Source organism: Rattus norvegicus, chromosome 9 (genome assembly GCF_036323735.1).
Source record: "Rattus norvegicus strain BN/NHsdMcwi chromosome 9, GRCr8, whole genome shotgun sequence".
Lineage (NCBI taxonomy): Eukaryota > Metazoa > Chordata > Mammalia > Rodentia > Muridae > Rattus > Rattus norvegicus.
The window spans coordinates 95,739,513-95,755,529 of NC_086027.1; the positions used below are offsets into that span (position 1 = coordinate 95,739,513).

The window sequence follows — 16,017 nt, forward strand, 5'->3', positions numbered from 1 at the left end:
TGAGGGAATAGCCTACATAGGCAGAAGCCAGAGCTCAAGGCCTATGGGCTCCTGATGTCTCCTTGACATGAGAAAAGGCCTTTGTCTGAGGATGATGCTCTTGAAGACCTGTGTCCAAGACCAGGAGGGAACGCTGAACTCAGGAAGGCCTATTTAAGACCTATTGTGTCATTTGTGGAAGTGACTGAGTGACTATTTCTGCCTGTGCCCAGCACCCTGGTGCTATCTTCCCAGGTACAGGGTAGACACTGGCTTAGGTGCATTTTTCAACTCTGCCTACCTCATGGGTTAAATTTACCTGTGCAAGGCCATTAGCACTTCCTAACAATCCCACCTCTCTGGAACACGAGGCTCTCACCTCCCTGCCACAGAGATGGAACAAGAACTCTCCTACCGTTCCCCAATTCATGCCAGGCCATGTAGTCCTGACTCTAGAGCTGCCTAGAATCTCTTATGTCATGTCGGCAAGACACCCAGAACCCCAGGTCCAGAGTGAGGTTGGCCAATCCAGTGCACTGGCTTACAGTGCTTCAGCCGAGGTTAATGCACACACCGTAAAGTCACCCATCCACATTCTAGTTTATAGTTCAGTGATCCTTAGTAACAGTCACATAGTCATGCGACCAACACCACTGTCTGATTTCAGAGTGTTCTCATTATTCCCAGAAGAAACACACACACACACACACACACACACACACACACACACACACACACTACACATGAGCAGCGCTCACCACTCTTCTTACTTCTGACCTCTGGGAAAAGCCAGTCTAGTTTCTGTCTCTAAGGATTTGCCTGGCTTGTGCATTTTGTGTGTGTGAAATTATATGGTGTATAGCTTTTGTTGTCTGGATTTGTCCGCTTGGAATAATGCCTTCCAGCTCATGTAAACTATAGCAGACATCTATCTTTTGACAGCCCATTGTATGGACACCACATTCCGCGGTTGAATGACTTTTGCACTGTTTTTACACTTTGACTGTTGTGAATAGTTGCTGTGAGCGGTCGTCAGCTTTGTGTGGATGTCTGTTTGCAGTAGTCTTGGGTAGTGACAGGCAGGGCTGGGTCACGTGGTGATGTTAGCATTTTGAGGAACTGCTGAACTCTTGGGCTCAGCTAACCAGCTATTGTGATGATCCAGTTTCTCTACTAGTTATTATCTGGTGTGTGTGTGTGTGTGTGAGTGTGTGTGTGTGTGTGTGTGTGTGTGTGTGTGTAGGTGCATATATGTATTTGCACATTATGTGTGTGTTTCAGTCAAAGAACAACTTCAAGAGTTGGTTCTCTCCTACCATGTGGGTCCCAGGGACTGAACTCAGATAGTCAGACTTAATGGCAAGTACCCTTACCCTCTGAGCTATCTCACTGGCCTCAGCTTTTTGGCTTCTTTATTTAAGACAGAGGCTCTCAGTGCCCTGGAACTTATGTAGGTTAGGTGGGCTGGCAAGAGAGACACCAAACCCAGTTTGTTGTTAGTGGTGGTCGGTTGCTTTTTAATGTACAGTAAAGGGCATCAGATTCAGGGTCTTATGCTTACAAGGGAAGCAGCCCTTTATCAGCAGTTCTCTCCCCAACCCCTCACTTTGTGTTTGTGAGCTATGGTTTTACATAGCCTAGACCAGCCTTGAACTCCCTATTGGCTTTGAACTCCCGATCCTCCGGTCTTCATTTCCTAAATGTATTCACCACAACATCTGGCTGTCTTTCTATTCTACCTAGCTTAGGGGCTGCAGAACAGCACAGCATCTAACTGGTTCTAGTTTGTAGCCCTAATGCTAATAATACTAGTGGGTCATTTGTATGCCTTATTTGGAGACTGTACAGTCTTTGCACATTGAAATAGCTATATCATTTCAAGGATAAGATAGGAAAATGGGCATAATGTGGATATCCCATAGCCTAGCCTGAGACAGGCCACTGTACACTGCTAGGTGCTTTGCATATGTAAAAATACAACTGGCCATTAGTTTTTAGTTGAAAACAACCAGTGATATCTCAGAAGCAGAAGACCCATCTGTGAAGAAATTTCCATGACAAGAGAGGAGAGCTGTGACAGTGTCACTTCCGGGACTTCCTGGAGGCCTCTGGGAGACACGGAGCTGTCATGTGGGGCCTCCACAGAGGAAGTGCTCAAAGTGATTGAGGCAGGAAGAGGACTTCAATGACGCAAGAGTGTCTGGTGGCTGCTGAACCACTGGGGTTGACAGCCTGGAAGCCTGGGGAGGGAGGGGCCTGGGCACAGAAAGGAATGCCTAGAAGACTGGGGGGGGGATAAAGATGAATTCTAGAAGAGAGCCTGACCCCTATGACCTCTTGACCCTAGCCCTAACTTAGTAAAGAGGTGCCAAAGGGATGAAGTCCTCAGGTGACTAAAAAGCTAGACACAGCACAGAATGTTTTCTGGGAGGGAGCCCCATATTGGTAACTGTGGTGGGCATTTGCCCTTTGGGACAGAGGGAGATGGAAGTGGAAAGAAGAGCTTGTGGATGTTTGGGGTCAGATTGATTACAAATGCTACAGATTTGCCGTCTTGTAGAGTTGCCACTGAACCTCGTGCCCATGCTCTTTGTGTCCCTGTTACTTAGAAACCCATCTTACTGGGCTAGAAAGATGGCTCAGTGGGTAGCACGTTTGCCTTGCAAGAAAGTCAACCCACATGGTGCATGTTTGGAATCCCAGTTCTAGGAAGGTGGAGACAGGAGGATCCCAGGGGTTCACTGCCCAGCCAAACTAGTTGAATTAATGAGTCTCAGACCATGTCTCAGACAGCAACAACAACAACAACAACAACAACAACAGACCTAGAGGGTACCTGAAGGAGGACACTCAAGATTGTCCTCTGATTCGTACTCGTGAATTTATGTATGTATACATGTGTCCTCATACACATTCGTGGGGACATACCGTTAGCATGTACCAGAACCCATCAGTTTGGGTTTACTTGACAATTGAAATACCTGTGGAGGTCTGGCCAACGGAACCTCTGTGGAAAGAGAGTGCTCACGTGGCCCTGCAGCTGGAGTAGCCAGTGTAGGGGTGGACAGACCTGATGAGAAACAGCAAAGTTTTCTGTCAGGTTAATGGTGGTATTGGCTGTGGCATTGGCTGTGTTTAATGGAACACACATATGGCTGCACACTCAGAAAGCTGAGGCCGGAAGATTACTGAAAGTTCCAGGCCAGCCTCCCAGGCTACACAGTGAAGCCCTGTCTCAACTTAATCCCTACAATGAGTTAAGCATAAAATGAAGAGTGTAAAATAAACAATGGATCATCACCCAATCACTGAGAGACTGGCACAAGCCATGTTAATTTGTTGATGTTTCTTCTCATTCCCATTTTCATCCCATAATACACATATACACATATACACATACATGCATATACACACATATATAAACACATATGTACATATGCATGCATGTATATACACACATGTATATATGCACATATAAACATATATGTACGTATACGTGCACGTATATACACACATGTATATGCACATATACATGCATATGTGCACATATATAACACATGTACATACATATATGCATATATTTACACACATACACATGTGTATTCACATATACACACACACACACATAGACATATATGTACATACACACACATCACCTTTCATTGTGGTCTGGGGTTTCCAGCGATATCAACTTTTCCTGCCTAGTTAGAATTTTTTCCTAAATATCACTCATGCTGGAAGCATAGGTTTCTCTCCTCCAGGATGTTTCATGCTTTGGGGAATGATTCTTTGACTGGCATTTAAATTACCAGCAATCTTGCTGTAAGTGTAGCAGCAGCAAGGAAGGTCTTCCAGCAGAATTGTTACATATGTTACTGGTTACAAATCCCCAGTGTAGCAGGAAGGAACCTTCTCCAAAGACTGTGGATACAGAATAGTAAATCGCTTTCCAGAAATTTTGACTTAATGTGTGCTTTGGGCAAGCAGCATGAGAGAATGCCCACCTCCTTTCAATGTCCTACTCTACATATTGTCACTTTTAAGAAAATTAGACTCATAAGGTGAAAGGTCACCTGTGATCATTTTGATTTGCTTTTGTTTGCTGATCTTGTTTGAGAGGCTGGCCATTCCTTTTGCGGATGATCCTCTATTCTCTTAGCTTCTTATCTTCAATTAAAACTATTTGTAGCTTGGGAAGAATTGTGATGAGTTCGAGGCCACCATGGACTAGATAATGAGGGCTTGTCTCAATAGGAGGCAGAATGGGGCTGGAGATATAGTCCAGTGGTTAAGTGCTCGCCTAGTATGCATGAGGTCCTAGGTTCAATCCCCAGTACCAAGGAATGCTGCAAGCTGTGTCCTCTGCCTGTGTGATGCATGTGTATATATATATACATATATATATGTATATATATATACATATATATATGTATATATATACATATATATATGTCATGTGTGTCGCAAATACATCTTCATGATGGTCTGCCTTTAATTCTGCTTTATATTCTCTGACATGGGATAGTCGTAAATGTTTGAAAAAATGTCTATCACTCTGTTTTCTTCTGGGACTTCATCCTTGGATTTCCAACATAGAGGCTCCTTCTGCATGAAGGATAATCTACTCGTAAAAGTTAAGACTGGGTCTTTGTAGCTCATTAACTTGTTGTTAAGGGAGGAACCTCCAGCAGTTTATCAAATTACCCCGGGCCCCAGCCTCATTATCTGAAAACCAGGGTTGAAAGGATGTGTGTGTAGAATTGTTGCATGTGTTTATGTGTGTATCGGTATCATGTATCATGATATGGACAAACTCAACAGCCATGGCTGTTATTTCCATATGTTTTATTGTTCACATTGAAAGTTAAATTTTATTGGATTTAGTAGATGACAAATGATAAAGATTTGTGTGCATTTTTCTCAAGGAACCGTCTTTCCCCAACCTTTTATTAAATGACTTATGCTTTTTCCCTCCATGAATCCTTTGTCTGCCATGTACTAAATTTTTTCCTGGTTGTTTATCTGTCCAAGAATATCCCCCATCACTATCATAATAAAGACATAAGCATAATTTTTCAAAATGTTTTGGGATTTTTATCTCTTATATTCAAGTGTTTTCCCAGGTAAACCAGAGAGTAATATTTCTCAATGAGGACAAAACTTGCTGTCGTGACTTTTACTGGAAAGGCAGGAAATCCTAATGTTAGCCGTGAGCTTGACAGTCTTATTGTGTTATCTCTTGGATTGTGTAATATTTTTTCATACAGACCCTGAGTGTTTCTTGTCTGGGTCTCTGCTGATGACTTTTATGTTTTTGTTACTGTTGTGAATGACACATTTCCCCCATAGTTACTGGTTCATGATAAGCAGTTGCCTGCATAGAATTTTGTGCTTTCACCTTTTATTCTGTCCCCCTCTTTGGCCATTACTCATTCATATTTCAGCTGCTTCTCTTTTCTTTTCTTTTTAAATAAATCTGTTATCTGTGATGTGTGATACCATTCATGTGCACAGATGTGTGTGCACGCATGCTTGTGTTTGCCTCTGCGTGGGAGGTTAGGTGAGGACGCCTGAATCCTGATCCATCACTCTCTGCCTTGTTTCCTTGAGACAGGATTCCTCATTAAGCATGAGGCTTGTTGATTTTTGGCAAACCTTCTGTCTCTGCCACACTCCCACCCCCACCCCAGCACTGGAGTTACAGATGTGGGTGACCACACCTCGATTCTCTTAAATTTTGAGACAGGGCCTCACTATGTATCCTTGGCTGGTTTAGAACTCATAGAGATGGGCCTAATTTCCCAAATCTGGTATTTAAGGCACATACCACCATACAGGCTCTCTACCCTGCTTTTTTACCTGGGCTTCGGGGGATCTGAACTCAGGTCTTTATGCTTGCACAATGGGTGCCCTTAACCACTCCCAGCCCTAACTTTTCTGAATAGGCCTTCATATCACCTACAAATCAGGATCTCAGTGTTTGCAACCAAGTGCTTACAACCACTTTCTCAAATTCCATAGCTCATTACACTGGCCAGTATTTTTAAAGTCATATAGTGGAGACCGTTGGAAGAAGAAAATGTCTACCATAAGGAGAATCTCACACACCCTACCACCGAGTTGCCTTTTGGTCAAGGCATTTTATTACAAGCACCAGAATGGAATTGGGACATGTGGGTTCTGGGAATGCAGATACCCGCCTGAGCTTCCCCGTGCTGTTTTGGAACAATGAGTTTATTTAAAATAGAGATAGCTCCTTTATATTCTTTGTTGGGTGGGGCCCCTCTTTTGAGTGGTGATATATTTTCACAGGTCTGGAGATTCTTCTTTTTCTGACAACTGGGGGTTGGGGGAAGATAGCTTCTTTTAGGACCAGAAGTCTATTTTTGCCCAAATTATCTTATCAAAGGAAGGAAGGAAGGAAGGAAGGAAGGAAGGAACGAAGGAACGAAGGAACGAAGGAAGGGAAAGAAGAAAAAGACCAAGACCAAGAGCAAGAGCAATGGGGATGAAAGATCCCACAAACCAACAAGACCCATGCAGCACTGGGCAGGGCAGTAACTCTGCCAGACAGAGGGCTCACTTCCTGGAGCCTTACTCCCATGTATTTGCTTAAAGCTTTAGGTCAAGAGTGACCACTTGGGTCCCTCCTACTGAGGAGGGTTCTCTCTCTGTCTCTCCTCCACCTCTCACTTGTTGGACACCTGAACCCTCTCCCTGTTTTCTCTCTTTTGGAGAAGCCCAAGTAAGCAGGGTTTGGCCTCTGTGAATACATTGACTCTTAGCCCCATGACTCGTGTTCTCTTGCTTCCTGGGGCTTAGGTACATTTTCTCTGATTCTGTGTTAGACAACATGTCTTGCCTTCCCTCTTTATTGGTGCACAGGGACAGGGTCACTATGTAGCCCAGGTTGGCTTTGAACTCTCCATCCTCCTGCTTCAGCCTCCCAAATGCTGTAGGTGGTAGGAGGCCAGGACCACACCCAATTCTAGATGGCTTCATGGATGCAGTCTCTCCATTTTGACTGTTTTCTACCCATCCTGCCCAGAAGTGTGCAGCATTTAGCCAAGAAAAGAGGAAAATGCATGCAAAGAGTGTTTTCTACAAATCAGAATCGACACATAGCTAGAGTCCCAAGCAATTCCAAGCACAGAACATGGACTGAGACAAAGCCTGGTGCCCATTTTCTGACTCTCTGTGAAGCTCACTGTGGTGACAGGTGTTGCTGGGCTCTGTTGATATTGTTTAGCCAGGAATCATCATCAGACTTGACCAGTTTTCCATTCCCATGTGACTATCCCCTCTTCCCATGTCGAAACACAACTTTCCATGCCATTTCAGGATTGTCCAGAGACAGCCCCCACCCCTCACCCACCTCTCACCCCGGCAAAGGCAACTTCCCACTTCTCCTCCTCCAGGATCAGCTTAGGACAGACATCTGTCCCTGGGCACCAATGGAAGGAGTCAAGCAGGAATTCTACCCTTAGTACTCCTTCCCTCAAGAATGGGGACTGTCCTTTAAAGAAGGTCTGCCCTGGTCTGGGTCTTCAATGAGGATTTGGGAATTTTCTTGACAAATGGAGTGAGGTGGCAGAGAAGAATCATAGCTGAGAACTAATGTTAGCCACCCCATATTGTCACCAAATTGCTGAGAAGAGCGGACAAGGACAGGGCAGATGTGTTATCATCCCCAAAGAGCAATGAACAGAGCGTGGTGTGGCGAAGCACTTGTCAAACAGAATTTACCTGCTGATCTTTGCTTTCAACGTAAGATTTTCTCCCTATGGGATCAGGGATCAGATTCAGAGCCTCTCACATGCACAGCCTGATTTTAACATTTAGCTGTGATATTCTGTATGTGTGTAGACGTGTGTTAGACATCCATATGAGCACGTGGCATATATTATGTGTGTGCTCATGTTGGCACATGTATCATGCCTATGCACATGAGTTGGCCTGTGCACACATACATATATGGGTATATACTGTACATAAGACCAGGGGAGAGGGACAGCTGCTGGTAAGAGCTGCTAGCCTCCCTATGGAGGCTCCAGAATGCTTTAAAACTTAATTTTGTACTAATGTTTCCATAAGGGTGATGGTTATGATGCTGTCTGAATATTGACAGTGCCCAGGCACGGTCACCTAAGCTGCTCCAGTTGTGCTTAGTTCTGATTTTGTCCTTAGTCATGTGAGGCTGTTTCTTTGTTTCAGTTTCTAAACTATCTTTGAAAAGGCCAGTGAGCTTTTCTCCTACACTTGATTAAATTAAGGGTTTTTTCTGTTTGGAGCAACCACATCTTTATCTCTCTGTCCTTTCTTTCTGTCTAGGAGCCCATGTGTTTTGCTGGCTCCTTGGGGCTATTCTGTAAGTAGCTGCCCTCAGTCAAGAAAGTCATTCTCACGCTCCCTCCTTTGCTTGGGAGGAAGGGTCAGGGCTCCTGAGAGGTAAGGCCAGGGCAGAGCAGGGCAGAACTGGCTCTGTACTGGGTTAAGCCTAGGAGCCATGGGATGGATGAGTGGGCGTGGTGAGGATTCTTGTGTTCCATTGATTTCTCTGAGAGGTGACATGATGTCAGGCCAGATGGTGGTGATATCGACCTGGTCCTTGGAATAGGTTGGGCTTGGGGGGGGGGGGGACCAGTAAGTTGGAACTAGAACCAGAAGAGCTCTTGAGAGAAGCTTTGCCATGGGGAATGAAGCAACAAAGTCATGAAATCTCCCAAAAGCATTGCCCCAAATTTTCTTTAAGTATATATGAATTCAAGACAGTAAAGGAAAAGATTATAAAGCTGGCCACATTAAAATGTAAATGTGTACGGCTACAGAAGGTAACCAACAAACCTTGTTGAAATAAATATCGAAATCCATGGTAGCATAGATCAGAGTCTTGTCTGATAATAAGCACAGAAAGAAAGAAAAAGACAAAGACATAGAAAGGAATTCAAAGAAAAAGAAACAGAAACAGCCAAGAACAAGAACAAACCAAACCTTTCTCACAGGAGAGGCAAATTAAGGCGAGCTGTCATTGTTCTCCCACTCTCAGATTTGAAAAGATTAAGAGATCTGATAAGCCAGTCAGCAGCGTGTGGGGAAGTAGACACTCTCATATCCGTTAGGAGGAAATAAAAACCGACAGCCTCGCTGGATGGCAGCTGCCAGTCTTCATCAGAACATAAAATGCCAGCAAGACATGGTGGCTTACACCTGACATCCTAGCACTAGGAGGCTGAAGCAGGGGGATTATCTTGAGTTAGAAGCCGACCTAGGCTACATAAAAGTGTGTGTGTCTATGCATGCATGTTTGTAAAATGCCTATGTCTTTTTGTCTGGTTGACTCTGTCTAGTTAGTTGTTTATCCACAGTAACTAGGAAACCCTGACACATGTGACCAGTGTGAGCCAGGCACTGTTTTAAAGGCTTTCAATACATGGATGCATTTAGTCTTCCCAGCAACTAGTAGATATGGCATTGTTATCGTCTCCCTTTTACAATGAGGAAACTAAAGCAAAGACTTCAGCCATGTATGTACACACGGATGTAGCTATAGATGCATGGATGTAACCATGTATGTATGCACGGATGTAGTTATGTATGTACACACAGATGTAGCCACATATATAAACACAGATGTAGCCATGTATGGATGAATGTAACTATGTATGTACATGGATGTAGCCATGTATATATACACATATGTAGCCATGTATATATACACAGATGTAGTCATGTATGCATGGATGTAACCATGCATATACACATGATGTAGTCATGTGGGTACACAGGGAGGCAGCCATAGATGCAGGAATGTAACCATGTATATACACATGGATGTAGCTATGTATGCACACACAGATGTAGCCATGTACACATGGATGTTTGTATACTGCAACATCTTATACAGGCAAAACATTCCAAATAACTACTACCACCAGGTCCCCCCTGGTCAAGGGCATGATAGTACATGTGTGTGGTAAAATGCTGAGGATAGGGGTTGGGGATTTAGCTCAGTGGTAGAGCGCTTGGCAAGCGCAAGGCCCTGGGTTCGGTCCCCAGATCTGAAAAACAGGAAAAAAATTGCTGAGGATATCAACAAACCATCTCTGTCATGAGTCTTGGTTACTTCCCTATTGCTATGAAGAGGCACCATGACCAAGACAACTTATAAAAGAAAGGCTGTCTTAGGATTCATAGTCCATGATCATTCTGAGGGTTAGAGTCCATGATTACCAGGGCAGGGAACATGGAAGCAGGCAGGTAGCTGAGAACTTGCATCCTGATCCTTTTGAAATGTCAATGTCTACGCCCAGTAACACACCTCACCAACAACGCTATACCTCCTAATCCTTCCCAAACAGTTTTACCAACTGGGGACCAAGTGTTCAAACCTATAAGCCTGTGGGGCCATTCTCATTGAAACCACCACAATGTGAAAGACCTTGATGATAATTTATGAAGAAAGCAAACTTTAGAATAGTTAAACAATATAATTTTATATATTAAAAAATTAAATATATATATGCATATATACAATCTTGTATGCATGACTTTTTAAATATTTTACAAATAAGAATAAGTCTGAGGAATTCATGGGATGGAGGAGTTTTTTTTTTTCATTTCATATCTTCTGTGTGTGGCTTTTTTTTTAACATATACTCTTTTTGGTTTTTGGTTTTTGAGACAGTCTCACATAACCCAGGCTGGCCTCCAGCTCCCTATATAGCTAAGGATAACTTTGAACTTCTGATCCTCTTGCTTCCACCTCCTGAGTACTGGGATTACAGGTGCGTGTCACCATGCCTGGTTTATGATGGGAACTGAGCTTGGGGCTTCATGAATGTTAAGCAAACGCTACCAATCGAGCCATGCACCCAGGCCTCAATATAAAATGTTTAAACTGAGTTAAATAATAACATACATGAAATTGTAGTGCTGTGTGGCATGTGGAAGGGGTTAAGTGACTTTTTGTGAGGTTTATTTTTATATTTTGAGTTTATTTCCTGCATGTATTTATGTGTATTATGTGCATGTAGTGTTTGTGGAGGCTAGAAGAGGCTGCTGGATCCTTTGGAACTAGAATTAAAGTTGGGTGCAGGCCTCCATGTGGGTAATGGGAACAGTACCCAGGTCCTCTTGGAAGAGTATCAAGTGCTCTTAACTACTGACACTTCCCTCCAGCCTCCCTAACTCTTGTTTCTAAATTGGAAGTATTGTGTTGTTGATAGGTTCTACCCCCCCTCTCCCTCCCCCATATTTTGTCAATATGGGTACCTGACTTTCATTGTTCATGAGAACCTCAAATGAAGGAAAATGGGTAAGAGGCCATTCTAGCAGGATTTCAATAATGATGGTGATGGTAATGTTTCCCAAAACTGCTCACAGCCTGCCATGCTTAGCTGTGGGGCCAATGGACTCCTGAGGCCACCACCAGCCCCCCCCCCCCCATGGCCACTATGCTACGAGATACTAGATGGCTGGAGACTGGTCACCTATGGCCCCTTCCCAGAGGATCCTCAGTTTTAATAAGTTCTTCCTTTCAGAGATTGTAGGAAGGGGCCTGGGATTCCAAAACCAAGAACATAGCGCTTCTTGAAAGAGAAGGAGCTCTGGGCTAGTTGGCACTTCCTCTACAAAAAGAGCCAGAGCTCTCCAACCCAGTACAAATCTCAGTGTCTGGAGAGATAGGGCTCATTGCAGGAAGAAGGAAGCCATCAAGCAAGGAGTCCAGGGGGAGGAGCCAAGTAGGGGGAATGAGGTCTCAGCAGTAGGTCGGTACTGGTAGCCTCACCTTGGCCCATGTGCTTGCTCCCTCTGCAGTTGTAGCTAAGAACTGTTCATCATGATATGGATCTTGCTGAGCTCCTGGGGGTTTTGGCTCTTTGCACATGTCTCTTGCTCCATTCTCTTTGACAGTGTAGCATCTGAGGAGTCGAGGAAGCCTCTCTAGATGATGGAACATTCCAATCAGACAACATAGCTATCTAGCAGTGACATAAATGATACACCCATGGCCACTCTTGGTGTGCTGAGGGCGGGTGGGGAAGCAGTGCTGTACGCAGGACTGTGAGACATCAGGTTCAGCTCAGCCTTGGAACACCATCAACCCCGGCATTTACAGGTTTTGTACGCAGACTCCACAAGCTGTGTCAGACAGCCCTGTTCTCTCTGGCTCTCTGTTTTCCTGCGTGGTTTCTAATGCCATCTTTGATTTATTTTAGGTTCCGGAATTGCGTTTACACTTACAGGATTCTGCCCAATGAGGACGATAAATTCACTGTTCAGGTAAGTCCCCACCTGACTCGTGCTTTCTCTGAGAGAAAAATGAAAAAGAGAAAGGAGAAACAGGTGGCCCGAGTTGTCTCAATGTGAGGACTTGGTAGAGCTTAGCTTCCTCCAAAGCTGTGTGTCTAGGGAACTGAGCGAATAACTGACTCTTCATAGATGACCGTCATAAGATGATAGTCACGCATACCAAAGATTGTTGGTGGCCCTGGCTGAGAAAAGGACATAGCGGTGAAGGAAAACCAAGCCAGTGTCTATGCCTTGATCCATTATTTTGTTTGGCTACCACAGATGAGCCAGTGTCCGTGGTCCAGGAAGCAGCAGAGGGAGGTGAACTTGCAAGAAAGACAAATGAGTTAATGCCTTTAAATTTCTGTAGCTCCCTTCTGCCCGCTGTATCTGTCATGGCATCTGAATTCACTGTAAAAAGACAAAATATACAAAGCCATAGATAAACGTATTGGTTGGTTGGTTGGTTGGTTGATTTACGGGTTATGCCACAGTGTGTATGTAGAGGTCAAAGGACAACTTGTAAGAACTAGTTCTGTCTTTCTGCCATGCGTGTTCTGGGGATTGAACTCAAATCCTGAGGCTTGAGTGGCAAGTGCCTTTACCACTGAACCATCTGCTATCCACAGCTAGACTTTAAAAGGGAAACAAACAAACAAATAAAAAATCAGCAGTATTGGGGTTGGGGGTTTGGCTCAGTGGTAGAGCGCTTGCCTAGGAAGCGCAAGGTCCTGGGTTCAGTCCCCAGCCCCGAAAAAAAAAAAAAAAAGAAAAAGAAAAAGAAAAAAAATCAGCAGTGCCAAAGCCTGGGAGAACCACATTTGCAGAGTTTGTAACAAACACAGGGGCCTGGTCTGTCTGACATGGTGTATGACAGCTTAGTGATGTGGAAGGCAAGGAAGTTAGTTTTTGCCTGGCTTTGTTAGGAAAGTGTGGGTGTTTGCAGAAAGGAGGTGACAACCTTGGTGTCCTCTGTAGAGGAGGAGGCTGTGCGTCACTAAGTTCACAGCGACCATAGTAAGAGCCACAGCCACATGTGGGACACCTCTGTGTGAACAGTGCAGTAAGGGAGGGCGAGCATCTAGGCCTCCTGTCCTCAGAACAACAAGGAACAGAGTCTCCAGGGTTTTGCTGAAAAGAAAGGAGTGGGAAGGGAGAGGCGAGGCACGTTGGTGAAGGGAACGATGATTTGTTTAGGTCAAAGAGGTAGACTGGCAGCCACCTTGATGAAAGGCAGTCCCCAGGCAAAAGCTTCCAGAAACATTGAAGAGGGAGAAGTTATGAACAGAGGGTAAGCCTTGCAAGGCAGCAACTCATAATGGAATTCAAAGGAAGTCACCTCAGTCCTTCCACCAGCCGCTTCATCCAGAGAGTGGGACTCGAATGGGGACCAGTTCCATCCAGATGTGGCAAAACTTCCTTCTAGGGAGAGTCTGCTCATACTGAGCTGCATGGGAGGGGCCGGTGTGGACCAGTGTGGGCTGGCGTAACAGCTCTACTGCACGGCATGAGCACCAGAATGGAAGGAGGGTTGGCTGGAAGGTGTAGTCTATGGGTCAGGGACTCCCTGTCCAAGTCCAGTCATCTGTGGAAATCACCAGAACAGATCTGAGTACGTGTAAGCAAACGCTCTTTTTAAGGTTGGCAGATGTTCGTCATCTGAATACTTTCTGAGACGTGAACTCCACAAGCTTCTGAGGACATGGCTGGCTCAGGGGAGGTCTCTTAGGCACGTAGTGGGCCTTCGTGGTCTCTACATTTTATCCAAAACCATGGACTGTGTGAACTTTGCCTGGTGGCATGGCGTCCTTGGCAGGTGGCTTCCCGCTAGGAGTCAACTCTCTTAAGTTAAAAGTGAGTCGGCGTCTTTGATCTTTCTCCCCCTTTTGTGGTTTCTTCTGTTCCTTCAAAGTGATGAAAACTTTAAGTATGACTGGGAAAGAGGTGACTCTGTGGCTTCTTGTTGAGGGTTTGTGCCCACAGCTTGTAAACCTGTCACTCCGCCTGTCTGGAGTTTGTGCCCATGTTCTCGTCACTCTTGCTTCCGTGGCTTCCTGTGACCCCATAAATGACCACAGTCTTTCAGTGGGACTAGGAGCTTCAGTGTGCTTTAGGGGTCCCTCTGACTGGTTTTTGCAAGGGTCTACTGTCCTTAGTGGGCAGGAGGACACTAGAGAAACCCAGGGCTTGGGACCAGAGCATCTGGAGCCCTGGCTGGGTTCTACCTCAGTGGGTCAGCTCTTCTCTGTGGGTTGCTCCTCCCTGCTGATAGCACTGCCCTTCTTAGGTCACCAGAGGGAATCCGATTGGCTCAGATACCAATTAGCTTTCTTTGCCTGACCCACTCACAGGCTACCGAGCTCTCTGTTGCTTGGCTCTTAGGAAGCAGGTACCTGGATGGAGGCAGAGCATTGCCTCCTATGCCCGCCTCAGCCAGAGAAGTGAGCAGGCAGTTTTTACAGAAGTTATTGCCTTGCTGGACATAATTGTTTCCAGTCTTGCACTTGACCTAGGACCTTCTTGGTCACCTATACCAGCTAAGGGACAGGAAGCCATGGACCTACGTGGTCTGGGGAAGCCCTTACCTATAAAGATGTCTTGTCCTATAAACAAACAAACAAACAAACAAGCAAACAACAACAAAACACCACACATTCACAAGTGACTGGAGATGTTGCTCAATTGGTAGAGCCTGTCCAGCCTGAGCAGACTATGGTTCAGTTCCCTAGTACTGCTTAACACCTGGCATAGTAGCACATACCTGTAATCTTAGCATGTGGGGGAAAAGTAAGGGGATCAAAAGTCCTTAGCTGCATAGTGAGATTGAGACCAGCACACATGCACATATATGTGCACACATACACGCATGCACTTGTAGAGAGCACACAGCATACATGCTAAACCAAATGATGGCATGGGACTACTGAGGAGCAAATCAAAGCTCAGACCCAGTGAAGCCAAGTCAGAAATGCCCTTCAGGAAGTGTTGGTACTGGTCTCTGCTTATTTTAACTCCAGTTCCTCTTTTCATGTTGAAGCAAAACCTGCATTCTTTCCTGAGCTTAGCCACAGTTTCTGTAAAACTCAGTCCTTATACCTGAGCCTGCTTAGTGTCAGCAGCAGCAGGAGCTAGGCTGAGGCGTTGCACGCCGGCACACCAAGAGCCTTCACGACCCCACCTCCTCTCGTGGGAGATCCTTGTCAAAACATCCATTCCACCCTCATTCTTTCCTAAGGTCAGTCTGTATCTCATGATCCAGAGGGTCCACTGGCTGACTCGGCTCTGACTCCATCATTTATAGACCTACAAAGTCAGAAATGGGAAGGCTAGCGGTAGAGCTTCATTGATTCTCTTGTTTAACACGTAAATGTTTGGCACCTGTAGATACTAGAGCTCACAACCCTGCTTCCAAGCTAAGTCTCCTTTCTTGGGGCTTAGAATATGTTTCTAGGCATGAATGGGTGCTGAAACACTTGGGCAAGATGGATCCCATGACTGTGTCATGGATGGGAGGCAGGGCAGTGGTCTCTTTGACCTATTTGGTTGGTATTTGATCATGAATATCACTTGGCTGCCTGTCCCATGCATTCAGGATTTTGCAGCCACGTGGCTTTGTTCAGGGACTTCGAGGAGACCAAACAGGAAGATAGAACATTACATTTCCCCTGCTGTGGTCCCAATTCTGTTCATGGATGAAGGGTCTGGGGAGTCTACATGGAGGCTGTTGCTACCTTTACTGTCCTTGTT

At 45.1% G+C, this 16,017-nt stretch overlaps 1 protein-coding gene across 1 annotated transcript in view; it reads left to right on the forward strand.

Moving 5' to 3' along the window:
• Positions 1 to 16,017, forward strand: part of Inpp5d (inositol polyphosphate-5-phosphatase D) — a 105,052-nt gene that overhangs the window by 3,980 nt on the left and 85,055 nt on the right. Inside the window, exon 2 of the mRNA NM_019311.2 lies at positions 12,198 to 12,261. Coding sequence (NP_062184.2) covers positions 12,198 to 12,261 — 64 coding nt within the window. The remainder of the gene's footprint in view (positions 1 to 12,197; positions 12,262 to 16,017) is intronic.